The sequence below is a fragment of the Zootoca vivipara genome, chromosome 2, assembly GCF_963506605.1.
Source record: "Zootoca vivipara chromosome 2, rZooViv1.1, whole genome shotgun sequence".
Taxonomy (NCBI): Eukaryota; Metazoa; Chordata; class Lepidosauria; order Squamata; family Lacertidae; genus Zootoca; species Zootoca vivipara.
The window spans coordinates 92,104,627-92,131,043 of NC_083277.1; the positions used below are offsets into that span (position 1 = coordinate 92,104,627).

Here is a 26,417-nt window from a genome sequence, read left to right on the forward strand (position 1 = left end):
GCAAGTGACACTGTTCAATTAACTGATAGAGATTCCATTCCTTTGCACTGTATTTTAATGAATATATGTCAATTCCTTGTGGGCTGAAAAGAAACTAGATGCAATTGTGCCATATTCGCCCCTTGGTTGATTTAATTGAGTCCTCATGGCTTCTTACTCTTCTGTACTTATGTCAGCTAATCTTTTAAACTTTACAGTCAAATGGTGTTCACGTGACAGTTTTTCCACTAAGTTTGTTCTCCTTCCCTTTAGATTAGACGTCAAATAGAACTGTCTTGTTTCCAAAGAGCTGGTGCTGATGCTGCACTTTCAGTTCCTGCTTGAAAGCATTTCTGAAGCTTCTTTTAGGATTTCATATTTGTGTGATGTGAGATGGATGTGGTGAGCAAAGGGCAGTACTTCTCCCACCTTTTCCACAATATGACCTCCATTAGTTGCTGCAGATTCATGTTTAGATTAGCAGCCAATTACACCCATTCTAACAGATTACATTCTTTAAGGCAAAAGTAATGTGTTTTCCATGTTGCAGACTTACATCCTTCCACTGGGTGAATCCTGCCCAGTATTTTTAGGATTTATCAGTCTTCAATACCAGAATAGCAAAATATTTTACTATGGTCTTAATCTTAAAAATGTACTATAGATGCAAGAATGAAATTTGAGTTGGATTTGTTTGTTTTTTTTAGCCACACGCACACTTGTGTATTGGTTTTTCCTTAAATGTCTTCATGACAGTTACAGAAAGCATTTTAAGTATCTTCCTTGGAATAGGACTCTTGCATCAGTAAAAGATACCTTCTTACAATTTAATGAATACCCCCCAAAAAAGCAAAGATAAATAATGTTCAGTACAATTCAGCTAAACCCCTGAAGAGAATATTTGAATGAGGCAAAAAAATCTGAAAAAGACTTCCTAAGTGGAGAGCAAGACTTGGATTTGGTGTTTTTGAGATTCAAGGTATTAGTCCTTAAGGTCTATAACTGAGAACAAAACAGATTGTATTTGGCTTCAGCTGGACAAACTAGCACCTAATCTACTCTATACCTTAAAGACAGGAATGTTAGGTAGGAGTAATGTGAGGTGCATTCTTGGCTATGATCAAAGGTTAGCTTTAACCATTCAGGCTGCACAGCAATGTGTATGCATAGTTCATATGGCAATTGATATGAAATTCTTTGGCTTGAAGTGCCACAAATTAACTCTGTCCACTGACAGGCACCAGTAGAAATAGAGAAGACACAAAGGGCACTTTAACCTGTATTTCTCACCCTCCCCTCCAAACTTATTAGGCACCTCCACTCTTTGTGTCAGAAGACTAGGTTATACATACAGAAGAATGTTTTACCGATAAGTGGCAAAGTGCTCCCTGCAGTCCTACTTTAGACTTGATAGCAGAATCCCATGTTTGTAGGCTCCCCTTTGTAAATTCCCTTCATCTAGGGAAGAAAGCAGGGTGGATTCAACCAGAGCTTCATTGCTGCTCACACTTGGGGTTGGGGAAGCTTGAAGAGTTCTGTCTCCTCCTCTGTGTGGGAAAGTAGCTGAGTCCTTCAGATTGGGGACTACAAACAGGTGTCTGATTAAGTTTCCTGATCTGCCAGTTACATATCCCTTTGTTTAGGCATCATTTGAATGATAGATTGTGATAAATGGGAGTTTGAATGCCAAGTGGTTGGGGAGTATTTAAACAATAAGGTAATCTGAGTAACAGGTAAATTAGATGTGCTCTCAGATGCTCTGTATCTCCATCTCCCAACCCACTGGGCTCCTCAGCAGGATGAAAGAGCCTGTGGGTGCCTAGCTACTGCTCCCCCAGACCACTGGGGCCCTTCTCATGATAATCCTTCTCCAGCTTCCCAGTCTCCTCTCATTCCTTCTCTACATTCAACCACCCTTTCCAGAATGTATTTGCCAGACTCCTGGCAGACAGGATCAGGCAGGCCAAAGTAAAAGCAGCATAAGGCTGCACTCATCTGGGATGAGCCTGGAAAACATTCATACCTGGTGTGGGGAAGCTTTTTCAGCTTGAAGACTGCATCCCCTTCTGGGCCACTTTCTGGCAGTCCCATGCCATTCTGAGCAGGGCCAGAGGCAAAAGTGGGCAGAACAGTTAATGTGAATTTTACCTTGTGTGCATTAAGCTTTTCATTTGCACATTACTCTTAATCCTCCATCTAGGCAAGCAAGAAACATTGTCAGAATTCCAAGGACATATTCAGCCAGGCTTCAGGAGGGTGCAAAGCAGGATTGGTGTGGGGTGTGGCTCAAAAAGATATGTGGCCTGTGGAGAGCTGGGGCCAGGTAAAGAGGCCTGGAGGGCCACATTTGGCCCCCATCCCAGAAGTTCTGTATCCCTTCTTGATACAGAGACTATTTTATCTAAGTGGAAAATTATTGTGTGTGGTGTTTTGATGATGTGTAGGCAAAGGATTTGTATGTTGGAGCTCCTGTGGTGGTCTTGCAAGCCATAACTTTGTATTGGTAAATGCAAGTTACTGCTGAAGTTCACCAAGAAAGACACCATGACTTTGTATTCCTCTGAATTTAATGTTATAAAAGAGTAGAAGTTCCCCCTTCTGGGAACCTAATAGTTGTATCGTCTCACTTTAGTTTTTCTTTTTCTTTATTACATTCCTTTTTTAGAATGGGAACTTCCAGAGACTGAGTGCTTTGCATGCTTGCTGTGTTGCTTCAGAGATCAAAGTAACTTGGTGCACATACTTTAATCTACATCTCCGTTCTGTAGGGGTCTTTGCTCTCTCATTTCCTTGGCTGCTCTGCAGCTACCATTATCTGAAAAGAGAGTGAACAGTGGCAGCTGTAAACATAAGGATAAAGTCAGTCATTTGCAGTTTCTCCACATACCTAGAAACATGAGCAGTTTAGCTCAGAGAACATTTTTGTGTGATTGAATAAATTATTTAAACAGGAGCAATATGCTTCATGAGCGAAGCTTCATGAAATTGCACAGGGGCCTGAGAACTGAAACTACATTTCTGGCCTGCAGCTGAGTTGATTCATTTGCGTGTATATAATAAAGTAAGCTGACTCATAAAATGTCTGTAAAATACTGGAGCTCATCTTCAGGGCGCTTGACCCTAACACTTGACTAGCAGTGACTGAACAACTTTGATATGCTCTGAAGTACTATAAAATAAAGCAGGTGTTTCCAAACAATTGACAGTATATTTAAAATGCTGTCATTGCATCAGTGCTTCCATCGGCCCTAAAAATGTACAGTATCTTGATGGACAAACTGTATTTATACTATGGCAACAACTAAAGCAATTTTAGAAAACTATTTCTTTCAGTTGTACTGTTAGTATCCCACACTTCTTGATTAAAATGATGAATTCACTTTCAGTGGGAGTCCAGCTTGATACCTTCATCATTTGCACTAGAATGTTACTAGTTTGAGTATGATGTATGTATGGAAACTTGCTCATCAAGTATTTTTCTTGGGGGCAGGGAAGGTTACTCGAGTTATATAGGAGTCAACATATCTCAGTAATTATAGTGAATGATTTGGGTGTCTTATTGAGATCTGAAACAATCGGATCTCATTTTTCTTGATAAAGGTAAAGGGACCCCTGACCATTAGGTCCAGTCGTGACCGACTCTAGGGTTGTGGCACTTATCTCGCATTATTGGCCGAGGAAGCCGACGTACAGCTTCCAGGTCATGTGGCCAGCATGACTAAGCCGTTTCTGGCGAACCAGAGCAGCGCACGGAAACGCTGTTTACCTTCCCGCTCGGAGCAGTACCTATTTATCTACTTGCACTTTGACGTGCTTTTGAACTGCCAGGATGGCAGGAGCTGGGACTGAGCAACGGGAGTTCACCCCATCAAGGGGATTCAAACTGCCGACCCTCTGATCAGCAAGCCCTAGGCTCAGTGGTTTAACCCACAGCACCACCCAAACCTAAATCCAACAATGCCAATTTAATTTGATGTTGTTATGTTCAGTTTTCAAAAGCAACATGTCTGAAGTTCACTGGTTTCTTTTTTTTAAAGGGTGTTCTGTAAGAATTTCCAGTTAACTTTCCCTCTGACAGAGGAATTACTCAGTTCATTGTGCTCAAAATACATAACTATATCTGAACAGCTTGATTAGACTCTCAAATTAGTTTTAGTTTCAAAGCATATCAGGAATGAATCAAGTTTAACTGTCTTCATAGGAAACCTGTTCTCTTTAGTGATAACCATAGCTCTGGGTTAGATTTGACCTATGTGCATGCAGAAAACTAACTGCGGTCTATCAAAGTAAAAAAATTCCTTCCAGTGGCACCTTAGAGACCAACTAAGTTTGTCATTGGTATGAGCTTTCGTGTGCATGCACACTTATCAAACAAGCCAGATTATGCCTTTAAGGCAGGAGTAGGTATTTTAGCACAGATGTTTGGCCCTCCAGATGTTGCTGAGCTTACAGCTCCCCTCATCCCTGGCCATTGACCCAAAGGTAGGTTGCTATTATCACTCACCTTTATTGAGTTGGAACAGGAATAGTGACATCTGAACTAACTGTACCAGTTCATTGTGCTGACAATTGTACTGCTTTGAACATGACCAACTTTAAGTGTAACAGTGTGTAGGAAAACTACAGATGGCATATCATGTCTGATGCTGCAAGCAAAAGTGGTCATTCCCTTAGTTATTTCTTTACCTTCTTCCTGCTCCCCTCCCCCCCCCCCGGCAACCTCTGGAATCACCAAGGAAGGAAGTCCGTATATGGATGAGCCATGTAATCTATGATTTTTTTATATGCTATTTTTCATCTTGTAGCATGACCATTAAAAATAGCTACACTACATCCAGTACTTCATTATCCAGCACTACTTAAGATGGAATCAAGTCCAAATGCATACACACAAGCCCTCCTGTTCTGCTCCAGGCACAAACAGAATTTCTATACTATGTCTTCTGTGTACTTCTACGTGTTCCTCTCTAGCCTCTGGTGCCTCATGGCTCATAGTGCTAAGTCACAAAACTTTGATCCATGTATTTGAAACACTGAATACTAACCAGTCTTTTGTTGTCTTCATTAAAGCACAAATAGACTTCATGCAGTCTCCAAGAATGTATGTGTAGACTTGGGTTTTAAAAGATATTCTTAAACATTCATCTTAAAAAAAAAATACCACAGTGTAGATAGGTTAAGGCTTATGACGATATAGCAAAAAGCCACTGAATCCATTATGTATTCTCCCAATGGTATAAATTAAGATTTTTCTTCATGTTTTACATTTTCCCATGAGAAGGTAAAGATTGTAAGATAATTCTGTCTTTTCTCTTACACGTCAGACTCAATATGTGCAGGAAAATGTATCCTGTTTGGTTCTATAGTGCAGTACTAAACAGGCTTTGTTTTCTCTGTACTACTTTTAAAAGGCTGTTTTTCCAGCAAGATCTTGTCCTGTTAAAATGCATATGCCATTGAAAAATCAGCACATTTGTGTACAAAATGGATCAGAAAGCCTCAGGCTTCTGCCACCCATTCCCCCTCCCAGTCTCCACACATTAGGACTTACCTGAGTTATAGATCATTCTCAAAACCTGAAAAATCTTTATAAATTTACTGCTGGAGGTGGAATACTAGTAGACTAGATAGACTAGTGATCTGACATTAGCATATTTTAAATATGGGAAGCTGGTGTTAAATGCCTTGCTTACCTAAAGGTTTTGTTTTTTTGTATAAAGCTAACTGTTACAGAAAATAATTTGTGATTAAGCGCTTGAAATGAAGCTGTACTAGAGTAACTGGCTTCCAGGCAGCTGTTTGACGCTCTGTTAATTGAATAGCTGTACTTCTAATGAGGCTTTATGGTTATATATTAGCAGTGTTGTGATAAACCAGCTGGGCCCAACTGGTGTCTTGTCATAATGCCAAATATGAATGCCTTTTTTAACACTTTCAGATAAAGGTGATATCACTTCATTACAAAGCTACAGTGATATGAAACAAATGCTTGCTCTTAAAACCTTGGGAGAGCTTTTTAGATATATCTGATCCTTTACACTAGGTTAGACAGAATGTTGGCTTCGTGGTAGTGGGATGTTCAAAAGCAAGCATCCAGTTGTTGCTTAAATTGGCAGAAGCAATTATTCATTAATTACTTTTCCATGTTACACACGCTTAAGTTAATGCCGTTCTGTGCATATTTTTTTCCTGATTTCCTGATCAGGACCGAGGGATAGCTCAGTCAGTAGAGCATGAGACTCTTAATCTCAGGGTTGTGGGTTTGAGTCCCACATTGGGCAAAAGATTCCTGCATTACAGGGGGTTGGTCTGGATGACCCTCATGGTTCCTTCCAACTCTATGATTCTAGAGTAGTGGGGACCAGGAGATTTATACACCAGCAGGTGGGGAGAGTATGTGTATTAAGGAGCATTTAGAGCAGGCATCCCCAAACTTCGGCCCTCCAAATGTTTTGGACTACAATTCCCATCATCCCTGACCACTGGTACTGTTAGCTAGGGATCATGGGAGTTGTAGGCCAAAACATCTGGAGGGCCGCAGCTTGGGGATGCCTGATTTAGAGTCTTGGGATTGAGAAAATGCATCTGTTCAGCCATTGATGTGAGCTACAGTCCGTAGACAATAGATTTGCCACTACTTTCCTAGAATATTTACTTTGTTGAGCTGCTACTGTGAACCTACCTTGACCTTTGCATGAAAATATGAGTGAAGGAATTTGGTGGTCTCCTGATTAGAATGTTCCACCAAGGAGAGTGAAATATCCTACTGCTGCATAGATGTTGCATTGACGTAGTCTCCAAGAACTTTCAAAAATTGGCTATTTGATGTTTTATACAGAAATAATAAAAAGATAATAAAGAATGGCAATAAAGGATCATTTTGTACTTGTGTGTATGGAGGAGACTGAACGGGGTGGAGGGGGCAGCGTGTAGGGTACAAGATCCAATGGGTTGCCCAAAATAGTTAGGTATTCATTATTTACACAAACAAGTCTGCATAGGGGGCCCATATAGCATTGACTTTTCCATCCTTTTTATACTTATCAAAAAGGCACTTTCTTGTAGGTGGCGAGTTGCATCATGTCCCAATGCACAATTGGGGAGATGATCTCTCCTTCCAGAACTGAAGTTTAAGCATTTGACCACCATCAGTGCCCACAGCAATCAGTCACACCCCTCTGACAGGTTCCAGAGGGTTGGTACCTAATTCATCGAAATATCAGGGACGTGTCTAAGACTATATTCTGCAAGAATTTTCTTGATGCTATGTATGATTGAATAGTCTGTGTGTTGTCATTTCTATTGAGTATTTATTGCCTGTGTTACTATATCGTTCATTCGAGAGCATTCTCCTATATTTTTGGAATTTGAAGGTTTAGCAAAACAGTAGGTTCTCCAAAAGTTTTATGGGACATGACAGCATATACAACATATATGCATATATGACAACTAATACCTTATGTATTAGCTCTTGCCTGCAATTAATTTCATTGTTCCCCTAACACTGAGAGAGTGCGGCTTTTTAATTTTAGATCTTTACCGCACCCTCTTACATTATGCTTCCTTGTGTTATTTACTTTTCTAGCTTGTGTCATGGAAACAGTATCTCTTGGAGGTGATTTTACTTAGCCTCACAAAGTCAGTGGTGATGTTGATTGGTTCAGTAAATAGCTATGTGCTTTTAATGTAAGCTCAGTGTGTGGGTATGCTGCATATGAATATGAACTTCCTGATAGGCTATTTGTCTACTTTTTATTCCATTGCTTGTTACAGTGAAAGAGGAACTTAATGTGCAGGAAACATTGGGTCAGAAGCTTCTACTGTATTTAGTATTCTTTTTTTAAAACAAAACAAAACAAAAAACAAGCAAACAATACATAAATAAAGCTGTAAAGTAAAGAAATAGTCACTCAATAAGTAAACAGGCAAGTGAAGTGTACCTTAACAATAACATACCAGTACAAATAAAAACTGAGAGAAAGGAAAACAAGACCAGAGTGGGCCGTATTAAAATAAATGCCATATTAATTGTTAATCATCTTAGTGCTAAATCTTATAGAAAAGGGGTTGCTGTTTAACTCAATCAACCCATATCTGCTGTTCCAAAAAACCTGAAATTTCCATTCTTGTTCAGATCTATTAATCTTTTGTCTCCCTTCTCTTACCCATAGAGTCAAAGTAATCTTTCTTAGTGTTGAAAGTTCTCATATTGTAACATGTCACTGTTTTAGACCCAGTGCTTTTTATTTCCAATATTTTAGTGTATGACATTCTTGTACTTGAAATTTTACATTGCCAGTGGATTTACTGCTTCATCTCTGTCTGGGACAGATTTCGGTGACATGAAAAATGAAGGTGTTATGCAGGAAAGCAGCTTTTGACTAACTAGATCATGTGCTAATCTTTGCCTCTTTCAGTCATGTTTCTGATTAGACATGAGTCAGGATACTATAGTAGATAAAATGCTGTATTTAGACTGGGAATACTTGCATTTTAATTCACATTCAGTCATGACTCTTGCTTTCGCCTACTTCAAATGTGGGTGGTGCTGTGGTCTAAACCACTGAGCCTCTTGGGCTTGCCGATTGGAAGGTTGGCAGTTCGAATCCCTGCGATGGGGTGAGCTCCCTTTGCTCTGTCCCAGCTCCTGCCAACCTAGCATTTCGAAAGCACCCCAGTGCAAGTAGATAAATAGGTACTGTATTGCTATGGTGGGAGGGTAAATGGCGTTTTCGTGCACTCTGGTTTCTGTCACGGTGTCCCATTGCGCCAGAAGCAGTTTAGTCATGCTGGCCACATGACCCGGAAAGCTGTCTGTGGACAAACGCTGGCTCCCTTGGCCTGAAAGCGAGATGAGTGCCTCAACCGCATAGTAGCCATTGACTGCACTTAACTGCCATGGGGTACTTTACCTTTACCTTTTACTTCAAATAGTGGTTGTAGGAGCCAATAAGATATCACATAGGCACTTCCTGGAGATCCATAGAAGGAGGTTTGCAAACGTGTCCCGATTATACAAAATAGTTATCTAGAAAATCTCCGACATTTCACCAGTGCTAAACCTTGACTTTTAAATCTATTTAAATCTCTTACCTGACATCATGCTCTGAACAAGGAAAGGATTCCAGCTGGACTTCTGGTTATGTAATGAGACATTACTTTCAATTCCTTGGAGCAGATTTTGGAGTGCTACATGGGAGAAGAAATAAAAATGGAATTCTCGTATGGGCAGAAGTGCATTGCAGCAGGTACTAAAAGGAAGAGCAGCTACATTAAAAAATTTTATGGCAAACAGAACAGTGCAGACTTACATTGAAAAGAAGCACTGCCACTTCCCTCTGGTAGTGGTTGCTTTATTTATTAATTTAAACATTTTATGCCCCCATTTAATTTAACAGAATTCCCAGGACAGCTCAATGGTAATAAAAATTCTACCAAAATTGAGAGAGAAGGTAAAACAGCAAAAAGTAAACTATTGTATAGGCAGAGTGGCGTGGGGGAGCAGTAGCAGTAGACTCAAACTAGCTGGAAAGCCTGGGTTGGGTAAAAGAGTGCCGAAAGGGCAACTAATTTGGTATCAGGCAATCTTTTGGCCATCTGAACTCCCCAAGGCTCAAGTCTGGGCATTGTGTATGGAGAACCTGGGCTGAAAAGATGACAAGACACCCTTTCGGCCTCACTGATGTGGTCCAAGGGGAACTAGAGCAATGCCAGCTTGGCTGCAGGAGTTGTTGGAAGGAGGACGTATGCAAGGTGCCATCCAACCATCTTAGCGACTCTGCTCCAGATTTTTGTAGGGTTTACTACTTAGCCTTTTCTTCTCCCAATGATACTCCACAAGGCAGTGACGGTTTAGGACCAGAGCTTTCCTTCTCCCAGATGGGCTACCCTCTTAGGTTGGCAAACCCCATTTGCCTCTCACTTCTCTCAACAGCAGGTGCAGAAACCGCCTTCTTGACCATTGGACCCATTATTGGTCTCAGCCTGTCTTCACATACCTGGGAAGTCTCAACAAAATGTATAACTATCACACCATGTAATTCAAAGTATCAGTGCTAGAGTGTAGATGTAAATAGCACTTTGCACAGGACTGAGAAAGAAGTATATGGCCATTTATATGAGCATCTTGTGAATTAGCCTTATGAGTAACTTATTCAAAGTATAAAGGTCAACTTTCCTGTCAACATTGGAATTCTAACTTCAAGTTTCCAGGCATTTTTCCTCATGGAAAACAAAATATTTCACTATGCCATCTTAGCAAGCTACATAAGCAATTTGGTTGTGTCTCTCCCTTCCCAATTTCTTTATGTATGTAGGCTCAACCACGGATCGTAGTATGCACCATAAATGTTCTAAAAGAAACACAAAACATACTGGAGTGCTTGCAGGTGGGAAGCGGGGTGTAGTTTCTAATGATGGCCCTTTATTCTAATACCTGTAAATACTAGGAATGGCAGCAGAGTCTTACATCTGACTGCTATTTGGAATAGAGATCTAGAAAACCAGTGCAAGCTGAAATCTTTAATAGAACCCTTTTTTATGGTCCAGAAACTTTTATTTCAGCTTCATTTAAATGTATGATATCTCTTAATGACTATGTTAAGATAGACCACTGTAATAGCCTTGATGCATATTTTAAATTAATAATTTGTACTATGCATTTCAATCACTCGAAAGACTTATTAATATATAGCTACATCTTCAAAGCTGTTGACAATATGAAGACATATTTTGGCTACTGGCTAGGCAAGTAGTAAGCTAGGATAAGGACATTAGTTATGCTAAAATATCAACAGTATTTTCCCCTTTAGCTTTTGAGTTGGCAGTGTGAGATTAATTAAGCACTTCTCACTTGGGGCTGCCTTCCTCATGCTGTTTGTTGATAAATGTTCAGTTAATTTATGCTTAATTTAGATCCTCAGCTTTTCTTCACACTCATTAACTTGCAAGATTAATTTTTAAAAGCATAAAATCTGGAGATCAGCTTGGTGTTCAGAACTAGATACTGGGGATATGAATCACATCAGTAATTTTTACTATTCCCTGTATTATGGGGGTGTGGTGAAAGACGGGGGTCTTTCTGACTTTTAAGGCCTGCTACAGATAAACCAGTAAGTGGACTAGCAATTACAGCATACAATGCTGAACATGGGTTTAAGTGGAAATTTATGAGTAAGAGAAGGAGCTAGGGAACACTTTTTTGTATGATTTTCTTAGCTGCTTTGTATGTCTCAACTTGTAGGGGAAAATGTGGGTTATATGTTTTACTTTTTAAAAAGTGACATGATCTCATAGCCTGATTCTAGGTGCACACCAGTTGGTAGTACACCTGCACTGAGTTTAAGAGTAAATCAATGTGTGTGATTTCAGAATGAGAGATTTTAAAGAAATATGTTTTTTAACATAACATATTGCCTATACATCTATTCTCTTATTAGGACTGTTTTTAGAGTCTTCGTGATAGTTTTCTAGTGCAAGTATCTGCTGTATTCCATAAGCAACAGCATAATGTTGCATATATCTTTCCATACCTGTGATTAAAAAAGAAAATAACCAACAGGCTCGTTCTGTTATACATAATCTAGGACATTCATAACCCTCTGCCTGGTGCAAATAGTTACGGACAACACATTCACTTGCATTGATTTCTTATTACATGCCTCTCCCTTTCTTTCTCCCTTTCCAGATTATAGGCTGTTTAGGACACAGGCCTGCCTTTTGATTAGATTAACTCTGTAGTGCAGTGTTTATACTCATAAGAACTATTTTAATAAGGCACTATTTCTCAGTAATGCTAATCTTGCTTGGTAAAGGTACCTGCTTTATTTTTCCTGGTTCCCTTCAGGAAGCATTCATTTATTTCAAACACTTGAAAATGCATAATTACGGCCCCCTTCATTAGCACTCCAGAATTCTGTATGCTGAGTTGATACTTGACCTAGAACACAAAAATGTTTAGCTAGGGTTTCTGTTTTAAAATCATCCTTGGGGGCTTGTAAGTAGCAATATATAGGGCCAGACTCAACCAACCCATTCTGCATACACTGAGGGGAGGGGAGATTTTTCCATTGGGCAAGCAGAAATGCTTGTGCTGACAGAACGATCTCCTTAGTGCAGTGGTTCTCAACCTTCCTAATGCCACGACCCTTTAATACAGTTCCTCATGTTGTGGTGACGCCCAACCATAAAATTATTTTTGTTGTTGTTGTTGTTTAGTCGTTTAGTCGTGTCCGACTCTTCGTGACCCCATGGACCATAGCACGCCAGGCACTCCTGTCCTCCACTGCCTCCCGCAGTTTGGTCAAACTCATGTTCGTAGCTTCGAGAACACTGTCCAACCATCTCGTCCTCTGTCGTCCCCTTCTCCTAGTGCCCTCCATCTTTCCCAACATCAAGGTCTTTTCCAAGGATTCTTCTCTTCTCATGAGGTGGCCAAAGTATTGGAGCCTCAGCTTCACGATCTGTCCTTCCAGTGAGCACTCAGGGCTGATTTCCTTAAGAATGGATAGGTTTGATCTTCTTGCAGTCCATGGGACTCTCAAGAGTCTCCTCCAGCACCATAATTCAAAAGCATCAATTCTTCGGCGATCAGCCTTCTTTATGGTCCAGCTCTCACTTCCATACATCACTACTGGGAAAACCATAGCTTTAATTATACGGACCTTTGTAGGCAAGGTGATGTCTCTGCTTTTTAAGATGCTGTCTAGGTTTGTCATTGCTTTTCTCCCAAGAAGCAGGCGTCTTTTAATTTCGTGACTGCTGTCACCATCTGCAGTGATCATAAGAACTTTTTGTTACTACTCCATAACTGTAATTTTGCTACTGTTATGAATCGTAATGTAAATATCTGATATGCAGGATGTGTTTTCATTGTTACAAATTGAACGCTTCGTCTGAGGTGACAGGAGGGTGGGCGTGCACACCGCCGTCAGAGGAACCCTCCTACCCCACAATGCCAGCGTGGAGCGCTCCCTGCCCCAGAACCAAGGCGAGAGAGCTCCAATTCCCACCATTAGAAGGCACTGGTGAAACATAAACCGTAACTAGTTCATTAATCACAGGGGTGTTTTTATTTGCTTATTTTCTTTATTTAAAAAATACTTTATATCCCTTAGCCCATCAAACATTCCATGCAAAGTGTGGTTTGTATACCTGTACTATGAATGGGCATATTGTGCATGGATAAAAATACTATACAGAAGGGCCAAACTTTCCTTAAGTCAGGCACCACGGTAAGAGAGAAGTTGCAGCTGATCTTTCTTTCTTTTTTTGCAGTGAGGGGAGCGATTTGAGTCGTGCCAGGTGCAATGGAAAGGGGGATTTTTGGTTTTAATTTTTATAAATCTACCTCGAATCGCGCCTGGATCCAGGGGCAGAGCTGGCGTCACGCCCTGCCAAGAGTTCCATTCCACCCACACGCACAGGCCCCTATTGAGGATCCTGCAACCACTTTGCAATTCGTGGCTCGTAACCTCCCCCCCCCCCTGCTCGCCGGCCCTCCCCTCTCCCGTACCATCGCGGTTGCATGCAAGCTGGAAATGGCGGGGGCCGTGAGAACCCGCAACATGGGAGAAGGGATCCAAAGCAAAGCCGCCACGCTTTAGGTGTAAACCTTAATCTGGCTTTGCACATGCAGGTGGGGGTGGGGGTTGCACAATGCAAAAAGCAAAGGTGGGTTTGCATTCGAGAAGGCTTGGAGTAAGCGGATCTGTTTACTGGCGCGGGGGGGGGGCACTGGAAGAGACTAGACTGTGGGCGTATCTACATGTGGGCGGACCCGCCTGGAGACGGATAGAGGAGCAGTGTCTCTGTTCCTAAGACCATTGGAAATATGTGTTTTCCAATGGTCTTAGGCAACCCCTGTGAAAGGGACGTTCGACCTCCAAAGGGGTCACGACCCACAGGTTGAGAACCGCTGCCTTAGTGCTACATTGAATTCCGACCCTAAGATTGCACTGATCTGCAGGGTTAGTAACCTGCCAATTCATATTGTACTTGTTCGTTATTTGGCAGTTGTATCCATCTTTGAATACGAAAGTTGCTTTAATAATCCAGTTTCTCTGCCGAAGCAGCACTATAGAAGTACAGTGGTACCTCTACTTACGAATAACTCTACTTACGAATGTTTCTACTTACGAATGGCGCTCCGTCCGCGATCTTGGATGTAGTTTAGATAGGATTTTTTCTACTTACAAATTTTTAGATAGGGTTGCTTCTACTTACGAATTTTTTCTCCCAATGCATTCCTATGGGATTCGACTTACAATTTTTTTCGAGTTACAAATGTGCATTCGGAACGCATTTAATTCGTAAGTAGAGGTACCACTGTAAAGGAAAAACACAGGCTACCTCATTTAGAGCATTACAACATTTCCATAACTAAGGAGGGGAAAAAACTAACCTTGGGAAGTGATTGAGTTGAAAGAGCTGGAAAAAGTTTTGGGAACGAATAGCATAAGTCAGGGGTCAGCAAACTTTTTAAGCAGGGGGCCGGTCCACTGTCCCTCAGACCTTGTGGGGGGCCAGACTATATTTTGAAAAAATATGAACTAATTCCTATGCCCCACAAATAACCCAGAGATGCATTTTAAATAAAAGGACACATTCTACTCATGTAAAACCATGCTGATTCCGAGACCATCCGCAGGCTGGATTTAGAAGGCGATTGGGCCGCATCTGGCCCCCTTAGTTTGGGGACCCTAGCATAAGTAAAGTATGTTGGTGTTTCTTTGTGTCGGCCCTAATAAAATATGAGCAGCCGTTAAAGCCTACACAGGATAGGCTTGACAGTGAGCGCCACTTATGTGCTTGTAACGCAGGGCATTTTTAATTATTGCAGTTGGCTAGAGATGACTGCATATGTCTTTTGATGAAATGTTGATAACAAATAGAGTGGAATGAGTGAAGATGCACCGAACCCTTTAGGTAACTGTGGCATATAGTAATTCAACCCTGAAAACTAAGTTATTGTATAATTCATGTAAATTTGATGATGGGCGCATTCAAAACCAATGTGAAGGACAGGTTTCTGGGTGGCGCTTTATGATTTAAGGGAGAGCTAGAGAGAGGAGGACACAAATAAGATCAGAAAATAATTCTTCCTTGAATCATTATAATCCTGCTTCTCACAAGGCCCGAGAGGTGTCTTTAAAAAAAAAATCTCAGTAGTATTAGGAGCTTCTGTGCCATCTGTAGTACAGTGGAACCTCGGTTTATGAACACCTCGGTTTATGAATTTTCGGTTTATGAACACCGCGGACCCATCTGGAACGGATTAATTCATTTTCCATTACTTTCAATGGGAAAGTTCGCTTCAGTTTATGAACGCTTCAGTTTATGAACGGACTTCCGGAACCAATTACACCCATGCTTCAGTTTATGAACGCTTCAGTTTAAGTACTCCGCGGACCCGTCTGGAACGGATTAATCCACTTTCCATTACTTTCAATGGGAAAGTTCGCTTCAGTTTATGAACGCTTCAGTTTAAGTACTCTGCGGACTGTCTGGAACGGATTAATCCACTTTCCATTACTTTCAATGGAAAAGTTCGCTTCAGTTTATGAACACTTCAGTTTATGAACAGACTTCCGGAACCAATTGTGTTCATAAACCGAGGTACCACTGTAATACAAATCTGTTGGACAACTTTGGAATAAATTCTTTGTGTTCTTCCCATTATGGTGAAATTGGGAATGCACCTATAATATGGGCAGAATAGACATTGAATTATTGTGTCAAACTTGATTGCGCTAGTTGTTAAATTCTTTCTGTAGCTTGAGTTATCGCAGCCCAGACATAAGTCATCAGAGAGCTACTTTTATGGTATTCATCCTTCAGGCAGTTCCTGTGAGCTGCCATACACCAGCTCGGAATGTTGTGTTAGTAATAAAAAATAAAAAATCTGGGTTGCTTTTTGGCATTAGCACATGTATAACAAGACTTTTCTTTGAATCATTCATAACATATGAATAAAAATTCATAATGTTTGAAGAATGCTAAATTATTTCTTACAAACTTTGGAAGGAAAAGCACTGTGGTATACCAGAATGATAGAAGGTTCATAAATATATGCTTTAAGAAAAAGTGGGGTAAAGTTTATTGGCTTGACACTGTTAGAAGAGTGTAAGAAATCACGGCAGCAACTTGGTCAACTTTCTATATCTGTATTTTTTTTACTTCTCTTGCAATGTGTGAAAAGTTTCTATATGAGCTTTTATAAAGTTTGACTGACGGTCATGCTTCTCACCTTATATAAAATCATAATAGAATGAAGGCAAGTTATAAAGTGGATTGCACAGCACAGATGTCCTATATATAAAATTAAGATGGTTGCCCAGAAAATGGTCTGAACACACACAGGACTGGTGCAGGACTGACACTTTAAGCTTCCTGGTTAGGGAACCACATGGGAACCATATACAAGGGGTTCTCTGCTGCTTAGAGGAAGAATTAGGTCAATTTGCCTAGAACTGTAAATCTAGAGACCTGCATATGTTCTTAGACAGTTCCTTTGCAACCTGACCATGTCTGGAGCTGTTAAAGCACCATTTCCTTTTCTCACTCCCACTTTCTTCTTCCCACACCTGTGTACTTTTTCTCCTGCAGCCTTTGATGGATCATATCCCAAGTAGCATTTCGAAGTCAATGGAAACTGAATCTTGCGTTTTCCTCTTGGTAAGGCCAGTTCTGCTTGTCAGGTGGTTCTCATTGTAAAAGCGCTACTGGCACTTATTCTAATTTTCCATAACCACCCCCAAAACACTTTTCCAGTCCTGAATGCCTTTCATAATGCAGCCTTCCCATGGCAGCTATTTAAAACTACCTTCAAGTGTCAGCTGTTCCATGTCCCCTGTATTGGCCTGCGGCATGATAGAGCTTCACAGTGGGAGCCTCACTGCATTTTATGTTAGTACATCGGAAGTTGTTTGCCGCACCCGGCAATTTCCACGCAGGAGTACTCAGTGACTCTGAATAGAATTAGGTGGTCCTTAACAGTAAGTAGAAGTAGAAAGTTCTAGGAAGCTGGATAACATGGGCATAAAGATGCGATGATAAAATTGTAATAAAGAAACTCCTGTGAGGAGGCATACAAAATCATATTACTTGTGACCATCCTTTTAATCAACTGATGTACCATAATGGTTGTAGATATAATATGAACAAGGGCTTTGTGGGCAAAGAAGGAGTCTTGTGATAGAAATTGCTTGCTCTGGACATAGCTGTTAACTATACAGTAAATCTCTTTTAAGTTGTATCCTTGTTTTTGTCATACTTTTGGAACACTTTATTCCCCTACACATCATCCTTGCTTCCATTTCTTGAGGGAATTAAAAAATCTTACTGTGTCCATCTTATTGTCCATTATAAAGCACCTCTGCATGTTATGGTGAGCCACAAATCTCAAAACAGAATGCAGCCTGTCCTTGGCTGAAAATGGGCCAGTGCTGCTGTTGACCTACATTTCACATGCATTTTAATAGAGAAAGCTGTCGCTGGCTGCTTTGAAAGCCTCCTTTGCTGCAGTGTTGTGGATAGCCATCAGTCCCATCAGTTTAAGCCCTTGAGCAAGAAATGAACTTCTCCGATTTGTTTACATCCCCAGTTAATTGTTGCCTTGATTGTTGTCCATGTGGTGGAAGAGGTAGCTGGAGAAGGTCAGAGAAAAAGTGAAGAAGCTGAGATGCCGTAATGTAGTTAACAGACTAAAGCATTGGTGGGCTTTAGCAACAATTATTTTAAAATACAGTAATGAACTTTGATTAGAAGTGGATATGCAAAGTCTAGACTTTGGTAAAGTGGGTCTATGTAATCTTTTCTTACTTGTGGTCTGATTTGCTTCTATATGTATGGTCCTTTATTTAATATGATTTTATAGCATCTAATATTAGGATTCATATTTAGATTGCGTGAACTACAGTTCTGAGTTCACTACTGGGTTGTAAAATGATGGCAATATTATTTTAATGTAGTTTAAGACAACTTTTCTTAGGAGTAACTTTGAAGAAAATAGAAACAATATTATATCACTTCCTTCCCTGTGGGTTAACAAAATCAACACACACAAAAACAGAACAACAACAAAAAAATCAAATGTTTTCTCCGGGCCCATTGAAATAGATAGGCCCAAGTTACCCAGTGATATTTGTGTGACAAGTCAATTAGTAAACAATTAATGTGGCTTTAAAATGAAAACTAATTTTCATCAGAATACAGATAGCATTGCTCTTTTAAACCAAGAAAAAGCTTAGTTTATATTTTGTCTCCAAAGAATAGAAAACTGAAAAGATTTCTTTTCTTAGTGCTGGAGGTAGTTAATTTTGTGTGCCACAGACTTTTATATACCTGCAACATAAGTGAAATCCTACTTTATATGGCTATATGTAGAAATCTCATTGCAGCTGCTCTTCATGTAATAAAATGAGAAGAGACAAAACTTACAGATGGTGAGTATCTTGGCCTTCTGTACTGATCCAGTTGTGCAGGTGGATTTGCAATAAAATTTAGGTCTTAGTCTATCCCTTTGGAAAAGTAACAGATTAATCACTTTCATGAATGCTTCCTTGTTGGCTTTGCACTTGTACATCTAACACTTTTTTCAGCTGTTTGTTAAATAATCAATGCGAAACATAGTTCAGCCATCTTTTCACTACATATAAGAACCCCCCCCCCAATCTCTGTCCTCCTGTTCAGGGCCGTCTTAAGTATATCTGGCGTCCTGGCACAAAGATCCCTCCGGCACCCCCCCCCCCCGTTTCCCAGCGCGGCTGTCTGGCGGGTGCAGCGTGGCGGCCGTCTGGCGGCCTGGCGCATTGCGCCACCCAGCCTTGCCTTAGGGCTGGCCCTGCTCCTGTTTAGCTGCAGTATAGCAAACCTCTAAAAAAAAGGATTTACATAAAGCAGTGTTTAGACTCCTTTCCTTGAGCTGCAATTCCATGGCATACTTGATCTTTGTTGATGACCATATGGCATGATTTTGTGCTTGGATGCAAGCTTAGGGCTGGGTGTATCAGCCAGTCACTTGTAATGAATACTACTTCTGCTTGATTTCTGGAAGGAAAGTCTGCATTGAAATACATGATATGATATTCGGCCAAGAAGAAATGTAAATTTCTGTTGTATAAACATTGTAAGATTTCTCAGACAGACAATGCATGCTGTTGCAGATTGCCTTTTTGACCAAGGAGCTGGCAAAACATGTTTACTTGCTTTTGTTGGGGGGGGGGGTAAACCTTGAAAAGCTGCTTATTCTCGGAAATTGGCCTGTTATCCCTGTCAAGCTTCTCCAGTTGTCTTGGAATGGAGTGATTAGGCAAGACCCCAGCTGTATATGTGTGAGGTAGATTATGGTAATCGTATTATTCTCATCTCATTCCGTTAAGTGTTCTAGGTTTAGAGAGAACTCCCTGCTTTAACCCCTTCTTCAATAGCTGTGAAAATAGTGGTAGCTAGAAATAACAAAATTAGGGTACGCTTGCTTTTTCACAAAACAGACTGGTAAGCCAGGCTCCCTTTTTTGGTAAACTCATTTTTACTGAATATACGTCCTTTGTAAGTTGTGTTAGCTAAAAGAAATCTAACTGTTAATATGGACAAACCTCGTATTGAGCGATGTTAGATATCTGTTGGAATATTCTGTTAATGCAGTTCCAATGGAGCATTTTACATTACCTTTTGAATAATAAGACTATGTAAGCCAAAATGTTTGAGCTCAAGAATGTGTCCTGATTTTTGAAGAGTATGGAGGAAGCTTGAGCATATTCTTTTTATTACTGGTTTCGGCCCAGCATACCTGAAGGAGCGTCTCTCCCTCCATCATTCAGCCCAGACACAGAGGTCCACTTCCAAGGGTTTTCTGGTGGTTCCCTCACTGCAAGAAGCGAAGTTACAGGGAACCAGGCAGAGACCTTCTCGGCAGTGGTGCCCTCTCTGTGGAATGTCCTCTCATCAGATGTCAGGGAGATAAAAAAAATACACAACTTTTAGAAAACATCTGTTCAGGGAAGTTTTTAAAGTCTGACATTATATTATTATATTTTGCTGGAAGCCGCCCAGAGTGGCTGGGGAAACCCAGCCAGATTGGCGGGGTATAAGCAATAAAAATATTTTCATTATTATTAGTCTTACTTGGTCAAATATACAAATCTTTAGATCAGGCATCCCCAACATGCGGCCCTCCAGATGTTTTGGCCTATAACTCCCATGATCCCTAGCTAACAGGACCAGTGGTCAGAGATGGTGGGAATTGTAGTTCAAAACATCTGGAGGTCCAAAGGTTGAGGGTGCCTGCTTTAGATAGTCCTAAGTTTGTAAAACACAGTATTTTGACTGAGCCCTTATAAAGCAGGAAAAGTTAACTTTTTTCCAGCCTGAGGACCGCATTGAAAGTCGACCACTCCAATGAGGGCCATATGCCCTCTGTCACAAAAACAGCTCGCCGCTTTCCACCATTGCAGTGGTGTGATGAAGGGCACTGTATTTGGCTGTTCACAGATCTTTTGGTGAAGATTAAAAGGCAGCATTTCCACTCCTCTCCATTGCAGTGTTGCAGGAGGGAGGACGATACCGGTACTTCTTTCTTCCTTACCTTGCAAATGTGTTCCTTCCCTTTTTGTGCACTAGCACATCAGCACACAACAGGAAGAAGAGGAGCTTTTTGCAAGGTCAGGAAGAGATGCCTTTCAGAAGGTATCAATCGGTTTGGTGGTCCACTTGAAATGGCTTGGTGAGTTTGCTCTTGCTTGTGGATTTGCCAACCATGTCCTAAAAAATATATAGATCAAAGGGGGAAACAGTAGCTTCAGTAGTTTTTTCCACATGCGTGTCTTTGAAGGGTTACATGTATGTCATTTTCATGACCAGAGTTACTTTCTTCATACAGTTTTGTTTCACAGTTAAATACTAGGTCAGCAATATAGTCCCATGCAACTTGAGCAATGGCTCTTTAGAGCCACGTTTGAGGATTTATAGAAGCTGCATTTAATGGCAAAATGTGAATGGTCTTCGGTAGTTGCTTAGTGACATTAAGGGGAAATGGCTGGAAAGAGGCGGGGGTATAGAAAGAACACATAAATTAGTCGATGGATAAACAAGCTCTTCACGTGGTTGTGCAAAGAAGATTATAATCAATGTCATCTGAAAGACTATTCAGATCAAAGTCACTTATATTGGCATGACCAATTTCAAAAGATGTGCCAAAGCATATGGAAAAGACAATGCCTAAGAGCAGGGGTGGGGAACCTCTGGCCTGTGGGCCTAATTTCTGGTAGTCCTTGCCTGGGTCCCAGAATATGTGACACTGGGTGTGGGGCAGAACACAGCTCCAAAAGAGCCAAACAAGCACCTTTTGAAGCTGCGTTATCAACTGATTAGCATTGACAGCACACCTTCTCCATAGAGGTTCACTTTATCAGCTGATCAGCAGTTACAGCTAGCCCCTTTGATGGTGCCACATGATGTCAGTTAATGTAGCTCTTTATTCTTTTCTACATGTGTCCACTAAATACAGCTTCTATAAATTCTCAACCACCCCAATCAAAGTTGACCCATACTGGTGGGGAAGGCAAGTATCCACCCGATCCAGTTCCCAACCCCACCTAAGAGTTCTGAAGGTGCCAAGAGGGTAGATAGAACTACATTAGTCCCATTATCACATTCTTAGATATTTGATCACTGTCAATTCCTGATTTGGTTACAGGAAGCTGAGTGTGGTGATGGTATCTTGATTTTAAGTACACATGTTTTTGCTGAGAATTCTCAACCTCATTAATGTTGAACAGAAGTGGTAATCTCCCTAATGCAATACTATGATGGCAATTCTAGTAGGAAGGGAAAGGGAAGGGGGAGAAGGCATTCAGACTACCAAACTTGGGAATGGTAGGAATGAATTTTAAGAATTTGTGTACTGAGTTTAAAACAAAGGTTTAAGAACTTTAAAGATAATAGAAACTGATAAGCTTCTTGATACCTGTATTTATCCTAGTTGGGTCCGTCTGTAATGCATGGCTAACACTTATACTGTGTAGAAAGCATAATAGAAGCATGTTCAAATGACTGCAGGGCCAGGGGTCCACATCACCTTGGTTTATGAAGGGACTATGGCATTCTACATTATAATGAATTTATGTGGTCTGTAACTCAGCTGCCTGGGGGGAAAACACCAGCTTTGTGCATCCCAGCTACAGACTTCGTTAAGTTTCTAGCAACCAAACGATGGACAATCACAGTGGCCTGGCATGTTCATTTATTTTCCCAGCAGGAACTTAAAATATATGGGGAAGAGTTTGAGGTGAACAAGAAGAGGTTCCCCCACTGACTACCTACCAGGCCAGTCACCCAGGTGAAAAGGAAAGGGGCTAACAATTCTGTTTTGAACCTCTCACTCTGACGCTTGGAATGCCTTTAGCAGATACCAGTGTAGGCACAAGTTAGGTTTCAATTGAATTTAGGCCTAATTTCGTGTCATGAGAAAGTTCTTGATGTTTTTACAAAATAGACTGGAAGCTTGTGCACACATTTGAGGTTGATGTAAACAAAAGGGAGGCTGTTGTTTTTTGTTTTTTTAAAGTATTTTTATTAATGATTTATTGATTTACAAAGGTATGTGCAGTGTCTCTCTCATGCTTTTTCATGTATCATTTTTACAAATCAGTTTCATTTGTTGAGACACTGGGAAGAAAGAGGGGGATTTGTATGCTGTCGGCTGTTGGGTTTTTAATATAAGTAGCGGAAGTTTGCCGCTAAATGGTACTCAGAGGTGGGAGGAAACAAGAATATACCAGAATATAACACGTACAATATGAAGAGTAAGGAAAAACTACCCATGGTAAATAACTCAAAAATATAGTACTGTATGTACTTATTAAGCCGTAACATACCGGTAGTTGGAAGTTTGGGCCCTGAGCAGACATTCAGAATTGGAAATGGGGAGCTGCTGTATATATTTTACTAGGACGTACCTAAGTATGGACTGATATATATGTTCCCTGAATAAATGCTGTATTCCTCAGTTTCACTGTTAAATGGAGATTGAGCTTCAAATAAGGAAGGATGTTCAGTCTTCTGTTTCCTTGATAACATCCTGAGTGCTGTAGCTAGTTAGAAAAGGCTGGTGCTCTCAGACTGCTCACTGCACTCACAGTAAACTCAGCTCTTTGTCTCTTATAATGTTCTGCTTCCTCTTTTTAAGAATTTTTTTTCCTTTTGGGGTAGAAGCTCATGGGAGTTAGCATGCATCTATGATGAGGGCTGCTTAAAAGAACGACTGACTACACTAAAAGATTAATAAAGTGGCACATTAAAAAATTCCTTCAGTAGCACTTTAAAGACCAACTATTGGTCATATTTTGGTATGAGCTTACGTGTGCATGCATACCAAAATAAAAACTTAGTTGGTCTTTAAGGTGCTACTGAAGGAATTTTTTTTATTTTGCTTCGACTCAGACCAACACGGCTACCTACCTGTAACTAAAGTGCATAGCTGCCAAGTTTTCCCTTTTCTCGCGAGGAAGCCTATTCAGCATAAGGGAAAATCCCTTAAAATAAGGGATAACTTGGCAGCTATGCTAAAGTGGCACATGTGAGTGAAAGGAGCAGACAGAGATGAAACAGTGAATGGCTTTTTGGTTTGGTTTGGTTTGTAGTATCCAGGACAATGCATGACTCTAAAGAGAAGCAGTCAGAAGCTAAATGACTGGTTCTGATTTTCCCCAAGGAGTAATAGCTAAATATTTAATTGTAAATTTCTTTTCTGTTACTATCCCCTAATATGTTCTCATGTTCTGTAGTGTGAGCAAGGGTATTCTGTGCATTTCAGCTTTTTATCTAGCTTAGTCCTAACAAGCCATTTACTCTGATCCTTAATGAAGTAGAGAAACTACTGACAGAATATACCGGTAGTGTACACCATTTAACGTTATTGCTTTTGTGAGGTTTCAGAGGCAACTTTGAGATTCCCTAAATATTATCAGCGTTGGTAATATTTCCACACAGGTTGTCTTCCATGTAGGAAAAATATTATATGTTCCCACCCGTCTGTGTCAGGAAACAATGGAGGAGTACTCCTTTCGAGGTGAAGTCAAACTGTTTGTTGAAAGGTTACAGCGCCTGCTGTGGCTGTAGAAACCAATACGGGAGCAACATGTTTTGTTGCAGCTGGAGCAGATGGACCATGGCGTTTCTTCTCTCTGTGCTCCTCCTGGCAGTCAGCCCTCCTCTGGTCGTTGCTATGGATGCATGACCCGTCCATCTCCAGGTGGTCTGCAAGGGGTTCCCACACGGCGGGGATCAGGGTTGATGTTACCAGCCTTCATGTCCACACATGAGCAACACTACGTTATCAAAGCCTTTGGGCCTAAAATTAACAGAATTAGTGTGTTTTTGATGCTGTCTGAATGATAACACATCAGATGATCTCACTGTGGTAAACCTGGGCAATGCAGAAAACATATTATGCTTTGGAGGTTTTGGTGGTCTTTGCAGCAAAAAGGTTAATTTGAAGAACAAGCCACCACTTGGTTATACAGGAACAGGGGAAGGGTGCCCCCAGAACCCTTTAGTAGGGTGCACCAGCACAGTGCTCGTTTACATGAAACCATAGTTAATTTAAAACTGGGATTTAATGTGGTGTGGAAATTGGGCCATTGTCTAGTTTGGCCTGAGAACCTCCTGTGATTTTTCAAGCTATTGCAGAAAAAGCTGTCTTTTCTGTTTCCATGGAGACAGCTGGGCGTGAATTGATAAGAGTTCTCTTATCAAACTAGGAATCTGACAGGCTGCAGTCCAGAACTCCCTTACTATTACTGTAATAGGAGGCTAGATACAGACATAAGGCCATTGCATAGCAGTCTTGGTTCAAGTGTAGCTGCTAAAAATATCCTTCCTCTCAAGCACAAATGTTCTAGCATAAAAGAAACAGTTGCTTTACTTCCCATCAATTTAGATTAATTACTTGGCTTTCAGCTCTGTAGGAATTTTCACTTCACGTCTAGTGCCGACAAAGAGAAGTTCTCTTCCTAGATTGATGAAAATGTTTGGCTTCCAGATTTCTGCTGATGCAGTGCATTTTTATAGGGAAGCTTTATTGTGTTTTATATTTCTGTGTAAGAAATGGTATAGAGTATGGCATGTGTGGACACCAGTGTTTGCTATACCATGTAAATGTTAACAGGAGGTCTGAAATCATTAATTAATTACTGCAATCAGCTAAACTTACCAGATTTGAAATGAACATATTAAGCAAACTTTAGAGTTATGCCCTGTGAAGTTGCATTTAGTGTTTATGTCTTCATTGTTTACTATCTGTGTTCATCGCTACTCTTAGTATGTGGCTGTTCAATAAAAAGGCCCTCTTTACATTTTCATAGAAATATATTGTGTTTCTTATTCCATAGAAGCAAATTAGCTAATAAACAAAGCATCTTAATTGGATGTCACTATCCCTTCAGTTGGAGTACTGTACATTGATTTGGGAAGAGCTTGTCACATGTATAGAGACAAGGTTGGACTACTCTGGCTTCATGGGGGTGAGATGAGGGCCACGCCCATGTTCCTTTTTGGATGATACAGACCCCCAATGAAAAGTAGAAGTGTGAGCTGCTTTTAAGACTTGAAAGAGCTATAAGACAAACTTAATGGGAGAAGGGGATCAAATACAAAGCTGATTGAAGGGTAAACCAGTTACAGTGGTACCTCGACTTACGAACGACTCGACAACCGAATTTTTTGACTTACGAATGGGGCAAATGGCCGCACGCTTACGAATTTTTCGACCTACGAAGGTGCCTTCGGAATGGATTAAATTCGTAAGTCGAGGCACCACTGTATAGGCTTTCAGATTTGAAGTATACAGTACGATTCAACAATTGCTGTAACAGGCTATAAAATAGCTTTATGTAGATCATGTGATGGATTTTTAATGGTAATAGAGCTTAGCATTGGATGTAGTTAACATACCAGTGCCTGGTCCTCCTAGGAGACAAAATACATGTTCTCTTTAACACAATTAATTCCATATTTCATAGTGAGTGTCAGAATACAGCTTGACTTTGAAATGTCTACAGAATGTAGTTGGACTTGGTCTAATTCACTTTTCTGCTACTGGAGTAGGGTAAGAGTGCTTTGAAACTATCTGGCTTTTCATAAAGTAGGCTTAAATTAGAGTATCAACATCATGCTATCCTGAAATGTAAATTTGTGTTTCTTTAATCCCCTCTCTCCCAGGTTTTGAACGAAGAATGTGATCAAAATTGGTACAAGGCGGAACTCAATGGCAAAGATGGCTTCATTCCCAAAAATTATATTGAAATGAAACCACATCCGTAAGTAAAGTACCATGACTTCTGTGTGTGACATTATGCTTAGGGCCAAATTCTGGCTAAGCTCACTTGCAATTCTGGTAGTTGTCAATGCAGGAAGGATATCTCTGGAAAGCTTTTTCATTC

The 26,417-nt window shown here is 40.6% G+C and overlaps 1 protein-coding gene across 1 annotated transcript in view; it reads left to right on the forward strand.

Moving 5' to 3' along the window:
- The window catches only part of GRB2 (growth factor receptor bound protein 2), a 51,799-nt gene that overhangs the window by 12,619 nt on the left and 12,763 nt on the right, over positions 1 to 26,417 (forward strand). The window contains exon 3 of the mRNA XM_035104451.2: positions 26,197 to 26,294. Coding sequence (XP_034960342.1) covers positions 26,197 to 26,294 — 98 coding nt within the window. The remainder of the gene's footprint in view (positions 1 to 26,196; positions 26,295 to 26,417) is intronic.